The sequence below is a fragment of the Perognathus longimembris genome, chromosome 24 (assembly GCF_023159225.1).
Source record: "Perognathus longimembris pacificus isolate PPM17 chromosome 24, ASM2315922v1, whole genome shotgun sequence".
Classification (NCBI taxonomy): Eukaryota; Metazoa; Chordata; class Mammalia; order Rodentia; family Heteromyidae; genus Perognathus; species Perognathus longimembris.
Genome location: NC_063184.1, coordinates 1,576,106 through 1,588,216, shown reverse-complemented (window position 1 = coordinate 1,588,216; position 12,111 = coordinate 1,576,106). Strand labels below are relative to the sequence as shown.

Below are 12,111 nucleotides of genomic sequence, written 5' to 3'. Positions count from 1 at the left end.
CAGAGAATGAGCTGTTCTGAGATCCTTAATCCTGTTTTTACATTTCAATATCTGGTTTTGTTTAAATGAGAGACAGCTCTGGCCAAACATGCCCAGACCACTATGGGTGACCCTGGAAATCTGTCCACCCCCTGGCTGGGTGGGACCTGTGCCCTGGGCAGTCCACGCTGCCACCGGCCTGTAGGTGGGGGACCGCCCACCCTCTTGAATGCCCTCCGACTTGCCCGGGCTCTGTAGGGCAGAACATTGACCTGTTTTGGTTGAGGGGGAGGGGCATGACTAAGGTCTTTCGTTATGTATTATGGAAAAGTACTTTGAAATTCTTTAAATCCATAAACACTAAAGACTAAAACATGTAAATATTAGGAGAGAGTGTAGCCATAGGGCAAAAGTCATAATCCACCCACATAATTAATTTCTGGAGAAAATGGATTGGAAAGTTTAGCTTTCCAAGAGTTGGTCTCTTAAGGCAGCTTAGTCAGTTAAACATCACTTGAAGTTTGAAGTAAGCACCTTGGGTGTTTTTTTTTCCTCTTCTTTACTTTGGAAAGAGCAGTGGAGCTGGGCACCAGTGGCTCATATTTTAATCATAGCTACTCAGGAGGCTGAGATCTGTAGACTGCAGTTCGAAGCCAGCCCAGTCAGGAAAGGCTGTGAACCTCTTTATCTCCAAAAAAGTCCTAAAAGAGAATTTAAGAAACAAGACAGAAGGGCTGGGGATATGGCCTAGTGGCAAGAGTGCTTGCCTCGTATACATGAGGCCCTGGGTTCAATTCCCCGGCACCACATATACAGAAAATGGCCAGAAGTGGCACTGTGGCTCAAGTGGCAGAGTGCTAGCCTTGAGCAAAAAGAAGCCAGGGACAGTGCTCAGACCCTGAGTCCAAGGCCCAGGACTGGCAAAAAAAAAAAAAAAAAAAAACAAGACAGAAGTGGCGCTGTGGCTCAAGCGGTAGAGTGCTACTCTTGAACTGAAGAGGTCAGGGACAGTGCCCAGGCCTAGAGTACAAACCCCATGACTGACAAAAAAAAAAAAAAAAGAGCTCACATCTGCAATCGTAGCTACTCAGGACACTGAGATCTGGGGACTGTGTTTCAGAGCCAACACAGGCAGAAAAGTAAGAGAGATTTTTATCTCTGATGAACTGGCGAAAATCTGGGCTAGAGGCATGGCTTGAATGGCAGAGTGCCAGCCATACGTAAAAAAAGAACTGAATGAAAGTACAAGTCCCTGACTTCAAGCTCCAATACGGAGAGGGGGTGGGGACAGACAGAAAGATCAACCTCTGGTACAAACAGACTCGGCCACTATAAAAAAAAATGACATGTGCTGGAAGCTGGACACTGGTGGCTCTTGCTGTAGTCCAAGCTCCTCAGAAGGCTGAGATCTGAGGATCATGGATCACAGTCCGCCTGGGTGGGAAAGTCCATGAGACTCTTATCATCTCCAATTAGCCACCAAAAAACTGGAAGTGGCACTGAGGCTCAAACTGGTAGAGTGCTAGCCTAGAGCAAAACAACTCAGGGACAGCCCCATGCCTGAGTAAAAAATAATTCCATGTGCTGGATAAGCCCCCCGGTAGCTTCCTGTTCTCAGCTGGGTAAGAGCAGAGTAAATGCTGTTTTGCAGGGCTGGGAATATGGCCTAGGGCAAAAAACATGCTCGCCTCGTGTACATGAAGCCCTGGGTTCGATTCCTCACATAAATAGAAAAGGCCAGAAGTGGCACGGTGGCTCAAGTGGCAGAGTGCTAGCCTTGAGCAAAGAGAAGCCAGGGACAGTGCTCAGGCCCTGAGTCCAAGCCCCAGGACTGGCAAAAAATTAAAATAAATGCTTTTTACTAAGGAAAACATGTCAATGTGTGTTCATGTTCAGTGCCAGAAATACTGGGCATTCTTTGGACTTTGGTCGACATCAAATTAAGATTCTATGTATCTGTTTGAAGTTAAGATCTTTGGAATGTAAACCCGAATGTACTTGTGTGTGCATGCAACAGTAGAGCTTGAACTCAGGACAGTGGTGCTGGTCCCTGAGACTTCTCTCAGCTGGTGCTCTACCATATCAGGCACGAGTCCAGTCCTTGATTTTTTGCTGGTTAGTTGGAGATAAGAGTCTCACAGAATTCCTGCTCTGGATGGTTTTGAACCATGACCCTCAGATCTCAGCCTCCTGAGTAGCTAGGATTACAGGCCTGAGCCACTGGCACCTGGCTGGTTTTTATTTCTGCTAGAACGTAGAGCTATTTTTCCCTCCATGTGGGGCCTGAACTCAAGACCATGCACTGTGAAAGATAGGACATTGTGTCACAGGAGATTTTTAAGAAGTTACTTGAATTAGGAGAGAGGGAAGATGGCACCGCCACAGTAGGGAGGCACCCCGACTCGCTCCAACTGAATAGCCAGCTGGGAACTCCAGCACCCAACACTCCATCAAGAACCCAGCAAAACCAGCAGCCAGAAGCAGTGGAGAAACGCAGGAAAACAAAAAGAAGCAAAAAAGAAGAGCCGAAAACTTACACGGAGCTGGAGAACCTATGGGGCACCCTCCCCCCGCCAGGCTGGGAAAGGGGACCCGGCGATCGGCAGACCGACTGCCGGGAGCGCATAGTCCAGACAGCGGGACTCCATGGACGCCAGGGAGAGTGCGGACCAAGACACACGGCGACGGCGGGAAGTTTGGGTCCACACCGGGAATGGACGTAAGCGGCTGGGGAACCCAGCGGTGCAGAATGGGAGAGCCGAGATGCCACCACGACCTTTCGCCACACCCGAAGGACCAACGGCGGCACGGGACACACACAATCCAGAACCAGTGAGTCCCCCATAACCCCCTCCCCCAACGGGAGACCAGCTATCAGAGACCCAAACCCTACAAAGAAGCTAGATCTCCTTCCCTCCCCCTCTCCACCCCGAGGGAACAAAGAACCCCCAAATCAGGCGGGAAGCTCCCATCAGGCGCTGGGAAGTCACAGGAGTTTAGCAGGGGAAGGGCAGAGCAGCCCCAAGGCCACCCAGGTGCCGGAACTGGCCGAACCGGCCCTGCCCCCTTCCCAACAGGGGCCGGGGGACGGCCATCAGTGCAAGGCCCACCCAAGGTGCCTGGACTTCGTGGACCTTTACAACTAAAATCACAGGTGCTGGTGGGCAATACCAGCACAGCAGGGACACCTGGGCCTGATCACGCCCCCCGCCCTTGCAGTGGAGGCACAGTCTTAGGGCGCTAACCCGCGCCTGGACAGTTGATCCCACTGGGCCCCACACATACCGCCCCCCACAGCGGACTCGCGGGAGGGCACAAGCACAACCCAACAACCCGGGGCTTGCTCTGGTAGGCGTACCCCGCTCAGGTGGACGGGGCCACAGCAGCAGCGCCAGTTGTAGTGGGCGCACAGCACACAGGTGGGCGGGGCCCCCGGTGACAGCACCCACTTTGGTAGGTGTACCCCGAGGTGAGCAGGACCACAGCGACAGCACCAGTTGTATTGGGCGCACAGCGCAGAGGTGGGCGGGGCCCCCGGCGACAGCACCCGCTCTGGTAGGTGTACCCCGCTCAGGCGGGCGGGGCCACGGCGGCAGCGCCCGCTCTGGTAGGCGCGCCCACACAGGAGGGCAGAGCTGTCCATCGGCCCGTGCCCACTCAGTTTGGCACCTTTCGCACAAGTGGGTGGGCCGCACCTCAACAACACCAGCCCCGGTGCGGTCCACATAGGAAGACGAACTGCCTGAGAGGTGAGCTCCTCTGACCAAGATACAGAGTGGAAAAAAGAACCAAAGAAGAGATAAGCCTCCACGCCATGCTGAATCAGCGACCAACAAACCCCCAACAGGGGCACGCTAGGGTCAGCACAGCACAGCAGCAGGACACTGTCCCGCAGAGAAAAACATAGAAACTACCGGCCCCCAAGGGCAGGAAGAGTGACCACCTCAGCAACAACCGAGAAGGTCACGCTCACCTATTGGGAAGCAAGGTCCAACAGCAAAACCCAAACCCAGACCCAGGACACCAGGGCACAAGGATCCCACTGACGGACCAGCAGGAACCAGCACAAAACCAAACCAGGGAAGCCACCCACAGATCTCCAGATGCGCAAATCACAAAGAAATATAACACAGTTCATCAAAGGGCAAGCCAACTCGCCAGCTCCAAAAAGCAGCACGACTGAAGAGGGGATGGAGAATAAAAAAGCAAATGAGGCCATGTTAACAGAAATGATGGAAAGTGTCAGAAACAAAATCAGAAAACAATTCCAGGAGTTTAGAGTGGAAGTCTTGAAGGACATCCAGGAAGCCAAGAAAGAAATGGAAGCAAAAATGGATACAATGCAAACCTCTGTTAAAGAAGACCTTAACATCCTGAGAAGTGAAATGCATGAAAAAATAGATTTAAAATACAACTCTTTAAAGGAAGAAATTTCCACGATCAGAGCTGATCTGACAACCATAAATAGCTCTCTGACATCCATAAACTCCGCAATTGAATCCACAGCACAAAGAATTGACCATATGGAATCCAGAATCTCTCTCTCTTGGACGATGAAGCAGCCAACAACAACCAGAAAATTACCATGCTCCAAGAAACGGTGAAGCTTCAGGGCAGACTAATCCAGGAACTAATGGACAAAGACAAGAGATATAATCTGCACATAATTGGAATAGACGAAGGAGCCGAGTACCAGAGCAGAGGGCTTAATCATGTTCTCAATAAAGTTATTGCAGAAAACTTCCCCAATCTCACAAGGGACCCCATCCAGGTAACCAAAGCCTATAGGACACCTGGCAGGCCAGAACCCAGAAAAGCCACCCCAAGGCACATAATATTCAAGACTTCAGATCTCAAGAATAAAGAGAAAATTCTGAATGCAGCCAAAATGAAGAAAGAAATTTTCTACAATAGGAAGAGGATCCAAATAACAGCAGACCTCTCCACACAAACCTACCAAGTGCAAAGTGAGTGGAAGAACACCATCCAAGTTCTACAGGCCAAAAATATGCAAACTAGGATTAAATAGCCAGTGAAATTGGAGTTCACATTTGAAGGGAAAACCAGATCTTTCCATAGCAAAGAGGATCTAAAGGAGTATGTGAATAAAAAACCAGCCCCACAGCGAATTCTAAGACGGGAATCCCACCCAACAGAAATCGTACAGGACACACAGACAGAAACAGAAACAGAAAGAGCAGCTCACTAAAGACAAGAAGAAAAAAAAGAGGAAAAAACAGCCCAACAAGAAAATGGAAGGAGAAAAAACACTCTTATCCTTGATCTCTTTGAATATAAATGGTATAAACTCTCCAATAAAGAGGAGCAGACTGGCAGAATGGATCCGCAAACAAAAAGTTGGCATCTGTTGTCTACAAGAGACCCACCTTACAGCAAGGGACAAAAACAGGCTCTGAATGAAAGGATGGAGCAAGATCTTCCAAGCAAATGCACCTACCAAAACGGCAGGTGTAGCCATCCTGATCTAGGACAAGCTGGACTTTGCATTAAAATCAACTCAAAAAGACAAAGAAGGACACTACATATTAATACAAGGAAAAATCCAGAATCAAGACATCAAGGTGATAAATGTATACTCACCGAACAAAAGAGGCCCTACATATGTCAAGCAAATTCTCACAGAATTACAGAACAAGATAGACGCAAACACAATCATAGTGGGAGACTTAGATACCCCACTCTCTCCAAGAGACAGATCCAACACCCAGAGGATTAGCAAGGGAGCTGAGGACCTAAGTAACACCATATCCCAAATGGATCTGACAGATCTATACAGAATCTTCCACCCTACAGAGACCCAATACACCTTCTCAGCAGCACATGGATCATACTCCAAAGTAGACCATGTCATAGCCCACACAAAGAACCTCGGCAAATACAAAAGTATTGACGTCATCCCATGTATTATATCTGATCACAGTGGATTAAAGGTAACCCTCAATAACAACGGTTACCACAGAGGCTATACACATTCTTGGAGGCTAAACCCCAAACTATTATCCAACACATGGGCCACAGACCAAATTAAAGATGAAATCAACGAATTCATAAGCCACAATGACAATGAAAATATATCACAAAGATACCTATTGGACACAGCTAAGGCAGTACTGAGGGGCAAGATCATCGCCCTCAGCACTCACATTAAAAGAATGGAAGCAGAGCAGGTGAAAAACCTCACAATGAAACTAAAACAACTGGAGAAACAAGAAATGACCGAATCTAAAATGACTAGGAGGAGAGAGATCACAAAGATTAAAGAAGAGATAAATCTGATTGAAAATAGAAAGACCATTCAACAAATAAATAAGACTAAAAGCTGGTTCTTTGAGAAAATAAAATTGACAGACCCCTTGCAAGACTTACAAAAAAAAAGAAGAGAAAAGACTCATATATGTAAAATCAGGGACTCCACCGGAAAAATTACAACAAGTACACATGATATTCAAACAATCATAAGGAGCTATTTCCAGAACCTCTATTCAGTAAAAAACAATAATTTTACAGAAATGGATCAATTCTTAGAGAAGTATAAACTGCCCAAACTGAACCAAGAAGAAATAAATCAACTAAATAAACCAATAACTTACAGTGAGATACAGGAGGTAATCAAGAACCTCCCAACAAAGAAAAGCCCAGGCCCAGATGGATTAACCAACAAATTCTACAAAACCTTTAGTGAGGAGCTAGTAGCAATACTCCTCAAACTCTTCCGTGAAATAGAAACAGAGGGAGAAATCCCAAACTCATCCTATGAAGCTAATATCATACTCATTCCCAAACCAGGCAAAGACCCAACAATAAAAGAGAACTACAGACCATTATCATTAATGAACACAGACGCAAAGCTCCTCAATAAAATATTAGCTAACAGGATCCAGAAACTCATCAAGAAAATTATACATCATGACCAAGTAGGCTTCATCCCACAGTCACAAGGATGGTTCAACATCTGTAAATCAATCAACGTAATTCACCACATAAACAGAACTAAAATCAAGAATCACATTGTTATCTCAGTCAATGCCCAAAAAGCCTTTGACAAAATACAACATCCATACTTATTAAAAGCTTTGGAGAGAACAGGAATAGATGGAACATTCCTCAAAACAATAAAAACCATATACAACAGACCAACTGCTAAAATCATATTAAATGGAGAGAAACTTAAATCATTCCCCCTAAACTCAGGAACAAGACCAAGATGCCCACTCTCCCCACTTCTTTTCAACATAGTGCTGGAATCCCTAGCCATAGCAATAAGGCAAGAGGAGGACATCAAAGGATTCTACATCACAAGGAAGAAATCAAGTTATCCCTATTCACAGACGACATGATCTTATATCTGAAGGACCCAAAAAACTCAGTCCCCAAACTCCTACATCTAATAAACCATTTTGGCAAAGTAGCAGGATACAAAATCAAACCACAAAAGTCAGCAGCTTTTCTGTACACCAGCAATATACAAACAGAAAAGGAAATTATGGAAACAATTCCATTTACAGTAGCCAAAAAAAGAATAAAGTACCTAGGGATCAACTTAACCAAGGACATGACGGACCTATTTAATGAAAACTATAAAAATCTAATAAGGGAAATCAAAGAAGACACAAGGAGATGGAAAGACCTCCCATGCTCGTGGGTAGGCAGAATCAATATAGTGAAAATGGCCATATTGCCCAAATTGTTATACAAATTCAATACAATCCCTATCAAAATCCCAGTCACATTCTTCACTGAAATAGAGAAAGCAATCCATAAATTCATATGGAACAGCAAAAGACCTAGAATAGCCAAAGCAATTCTAGGCAAAAAAAGCAGTGCAGGAGGTATCACAATACCAGACTTCAGGCTCTACTACAGGGCCATCATAACTAAAACAGCCTGGTATTGGTATAAAAACAGATCGGAAGACCAATGGATTAGAATTGAAGATCCAGAAATAAAACCGCACTCTTACAGTCAGCTGATATTCGACAAAGGAGCTAAAGACATACAGTGGAATAAACATAGCCTCTTCAACTACTGGTGCTGGGAGAACTGGGCAGCTATATGCAGAAAACTCAAAGTAGACCCAAGCTTATCACCATGCACCAAGATCAACTCAAAATGGATCAAGGACCTCAATATCAGACCTGAATCCTTGAAACTACTGAAGGACAGAGTAGGAAAGATGCTAGAACTTATTGGCACAGGAAGGAACTTCCTGAATAGAGTCCCAGGGGCACAACAAATAGGGGAGAGACTCAACAAATGGGACTACTACAAATTAAAGTTTCTGCACAGCTAAGGACATAGCCACCCAAACAGAAAGACAGCCAACCATATGGGAAAGGATCTTTACCAGCACAACAACAGACAAAGGCCTAATATCTGTCATCTACAGAGAACTCAAAAAACTAAGCCCCTCCAAGCCCAGTAAACCAATTAGGAAATGGGCAAAGGAGCTAGAGAGAGACTTCACAGGAAAATAAATAAAAATGGCAAAGAAATATATGAGGAAATGTTCAACATCCGTGGTAGTAAAGGAAATGCAAATAAAAACAACCCTGAGATACTACCTCACCCCAGTTAGAATGGCCTATACTCTGAACTCAAGCAACAACAAGTGCTGGAGGGGGTGCGGGGAAAGAGGAACCCTTCTCCATTGTTGGTGGGAGTGCAAATTAGTACAAACCACTTTGGAGAACAGTATGGAGGTTTCTCAAAAAGCTCAATATAGACCTACCCTATGACCCAGCCATACCACTCCTAGGCATCTATCCTAAACAGCAAACCCCAAGATATCTAAAAGACATTTGTACTTCCATGTTTATTGCGGCACAATTCACAATAGCCAAAATATGGAAACAACCCAGATGCCCCTCCACAGATGAATGGATCCAAAAAATATGGTACCTTTACACAGTGGAATACTACATAGCGATTAGGAATGGTGAAATATTGCTATTCTCAGGGAAATGGTCAGAACTCGAACAAATAATGTTGAGCGAGACAAGCCTAGAACACAGAAAACAAAGGGGCATGATCTCCCTGATATATGACTGTTAAGAAAGGGAGACAGACAGTAGAGACCAGGTCTGTGAAACCAAAAACTGCTTGTCAAATGGTATTTCCCACAGGATTGGGGCAGTGACCCAACAGTATGTAATTAAAACCAAACAACTATTCAACATATAATGGTCAAAAATCGACCTCTCAGTGGAATACAATAGCTCAAAAGCTATGTATTTACGTTCATATAAGACTACTGTCGACATATTGTCTAATATTGACATTACATTTAAAGCCCTAGGCGAATTTTCTTGGGCTTGGCCACATGGCTACTGTATATGTTCTTGATACATTGTATATTTTATATATGTCTACCTGACCTAGAGAAGGGAAAGAAAAACAGGGTGTAAGATATCACAAGAAATGTACACACTGCCCTACTATGTAACTGTACCCTTTTTGCACAACACCTTGTCAAAAAAATTTGTGTTCAATTAATAAATTTTTTTAAAATGTAAAAAAAAATCAAGTTACTTGAAAATAATTACACACTGCCATTTAGAAGTGCTTTTGGAGTATAGCATGATTTTCCAAACTCAGATGACTTTTTGTATCTCCCTCTTTTAGAGTAAAAGTAACCAGTGGAATATTTATCTTAATTCTAATATTTTTTTTACCTATTTAAGTATACAAGATACAATGATTTAATGATCATACCTGTAAATCACACTTATACATTTACTCTCAATTGTAATAGTTTTACTCTGCATGTGTGTGGGTGGGGGTGTGCTGGTACTGAGGCTTGAACTCAGGGCCTGGGTGCTATCTCAACTTTTTTTTTTTTTTGGCCAGTCCTGGGGCTTCGACTCAGGGCCTGAGCACTGTCCCTGGCTTCTTTTTGCTCAAGGCTAGCACTCTGCCACTTGAGCCACAGCGCCACTTCTGGCCATTTTCTGTATATGTGGTGCTGGGGAATTGAACCCAGGGCCTCATGAATATGAGGCAGGCACTCTAGCCACTAGGCCATATCCCCAGCCCCTATCTCTGAACTTTTTGCTCAAGGCTCATGCTCTGCCATTTCAGCCACAGCTCAACTTCTGGCTTTTTGGTGGTTAATTGGAGATAAGGGTCTCATGGACTTTCCTGCCTGGGCTGGCTTTGAACCTCTACCCTCACCTCTCAGCCTCCTAAGTAGGTAGGATGACAGGCATGAGCCATGGTTGCCGGGAACTTGTTTCACTCTTCAGAAGGTTTTTAGTGCCCTAGATGAGTCTACAAACTCATAATAACATTCTCAATTAGAAAGCATGGAGCAATTACATGGACCACATTTCAAGTTTCTTCTTCCCAGGCCAGAAGAATGTGGAATTCACATAGTCTTTCATATAAAAATAAGAGCAGGACATTGGGGTTCTGTAGCCCATGCCTGTAATCTAAGCTACTCAGGAAGCTGAGATCTGAGGATCGTGGTTCAAAGCCAGCCTGGGCAGGAAAAGCTCATGAGCCCCTTATCTCCAGTTAACCACCAAAAAGCTAGGAGTGGAGCTATGGCTAGCCTTGAGCAAAGAAGTTCCGGGACAGTGCTCAGGCCCGAAGTTCAAGCCCCCAAACCTGCGTTTAAAGAAGAAGAGGCAAAGGCAGCCCATGATTTCCAGACAAGCACCTGGCCATGCAGCACTGAGTCACGCTGGGTGTTTACCATGCATTTTCAAGATGTGTGGTGAGGGCTGGGGATATGGCCTAGTGGCTAGAGTGCTTGCCTCCTATACATGAAGCCCTGGGTTCGATTCCCCAGCACCACATATACAGAAAATGGCCAGAAGTGGCGCTGTGGCTCAAGTGGCAGAGTGCTAGCCTTGAGCAAAAAGAAGCCAGGGACAGTGCTCAGGCCCTGAGTCCAAGCCCCAGGACTGGCCAAAAAAAAATAATATATATCACTCTTTAGAGTGCTTGCCTCAAGATGTATGGTGAAATTGAATTTGGGAGGAAGCAGCTCCTTTTTAGAAAGAGCAGTTTTCACAATGCATAGCTCTGCAGAGAGAGACTGCATATGGGGACCCGTGCACGCTCCATGCTCACAGTGTCACGAGTGGGAGCTACACTTCCTAACGCAAGCTCTCTCCCCCTCTCCTGCTCCCTGTCCTCCATTCCCACTTCCCATTCTCTCCTTCTTCCTCCCCCCTCCCCCCTCCCCTTCCCCCCTCCTCCCCTCCTCATCTCCCCTCCCCCCTCCTCTCCAGCTGGGGAAGGTCCTGCGGGCCCCTTTCATGAAGTTCGTGGCCCACGCGGCCTCCTTCATCATCTTCCTGGGCCTCCTGGTGTTCAATGCCTCGGACAGGTTTGATGGCATCACCACCCCGCCCAATGTCACTGCCATCGATTTCCCCAGACAGATCTTCAGGGTGAAGACTACCCAGTTCACGTGGACGGAAATGCTCATTATGGTCTGGGTTCTGGGTAAGGCTTCCACTTTAAGTACTCTTACTTTCTACCAAGAAAGAAAAAGCTACCTTAATGACTGTCCCTTCCTCTTTCCCTCCCTCCCTCCCTCCCTCCTTCCTCCCTTCCTTCCTTCCCCCCTCCCTCCCTTCCTCCCTCCTTCTCTCCCCTCTCTCCCTACCTCCCTTCCTCCTTCCCTTCTTTCCTCCCTCCCTCCCTCCCTCCTTTCCTTCCTTCCTTCCTTCCTCCCTTCTTTCCTCCCTCCCTCCCTTCCTTTCTTCCTTCCTCCCTCCTTTCCTTCCTTCTTTCCTCCCTCCCCCCTCTCCCTTCCTCCCTCTTTCCCTCCCCCCTCTCCCTTCCTCCTTCCCTCCATCCCTCCCTCACTCCCCCCTCTCTCCCTTCCTCCCTCCCTCACTCCCTTCCTCCCTCCCTTCTTTCCTCCCTCCCTCCCTCCTTTCCTTCCTTCCTTCCTTCCTTCCTTCCTTCCTTCCTTCCTTCCTTCCATCCTTCGGCAGTACTGAGGTTTGAACTCAGGGCCCTGCTCTTACTAGGCAGGTGCTGTACTGCTTGAGTCATGCCTCCACATCTTTGTGCTCTGATTATTTTTAAGGTGAGCTCTCGCTTTTAGGCCCCAGCTTGGGCCTTGATCCTCCTGTCTTCACCTTGTCGCTGGGATGA

At 46.3% G+C, this 12,111-nt stretch overlaps 1 protein-coding gene across 8 annotated transcripts in view; it reads left to right on the top strand.

Annotated features, from left to right (window-relative positions):
- The window catches only part of Trpc3 (transient receptor potential cation channel subfamily C member 3), a 67,687-nt gene that overhangs the window by 34,311 nt on the left and 21,265 nt on the right, over positions 1–12,111 (top strand). For all 8 annotated transcript variants that reach the window (XM_048333488.1, XM_048333487.1, XM_048333494.1 and 5 more), the window contains one exon: positions 11,235–11,451. In XM_048333488.1, coding sequence (XP_048189445.1) covers positions 11,235–11,451 — 217 coding nt within the window. The remainder of the gene's footprint in view (positions 1–11,234; positions 11,452–12,111) is intronic.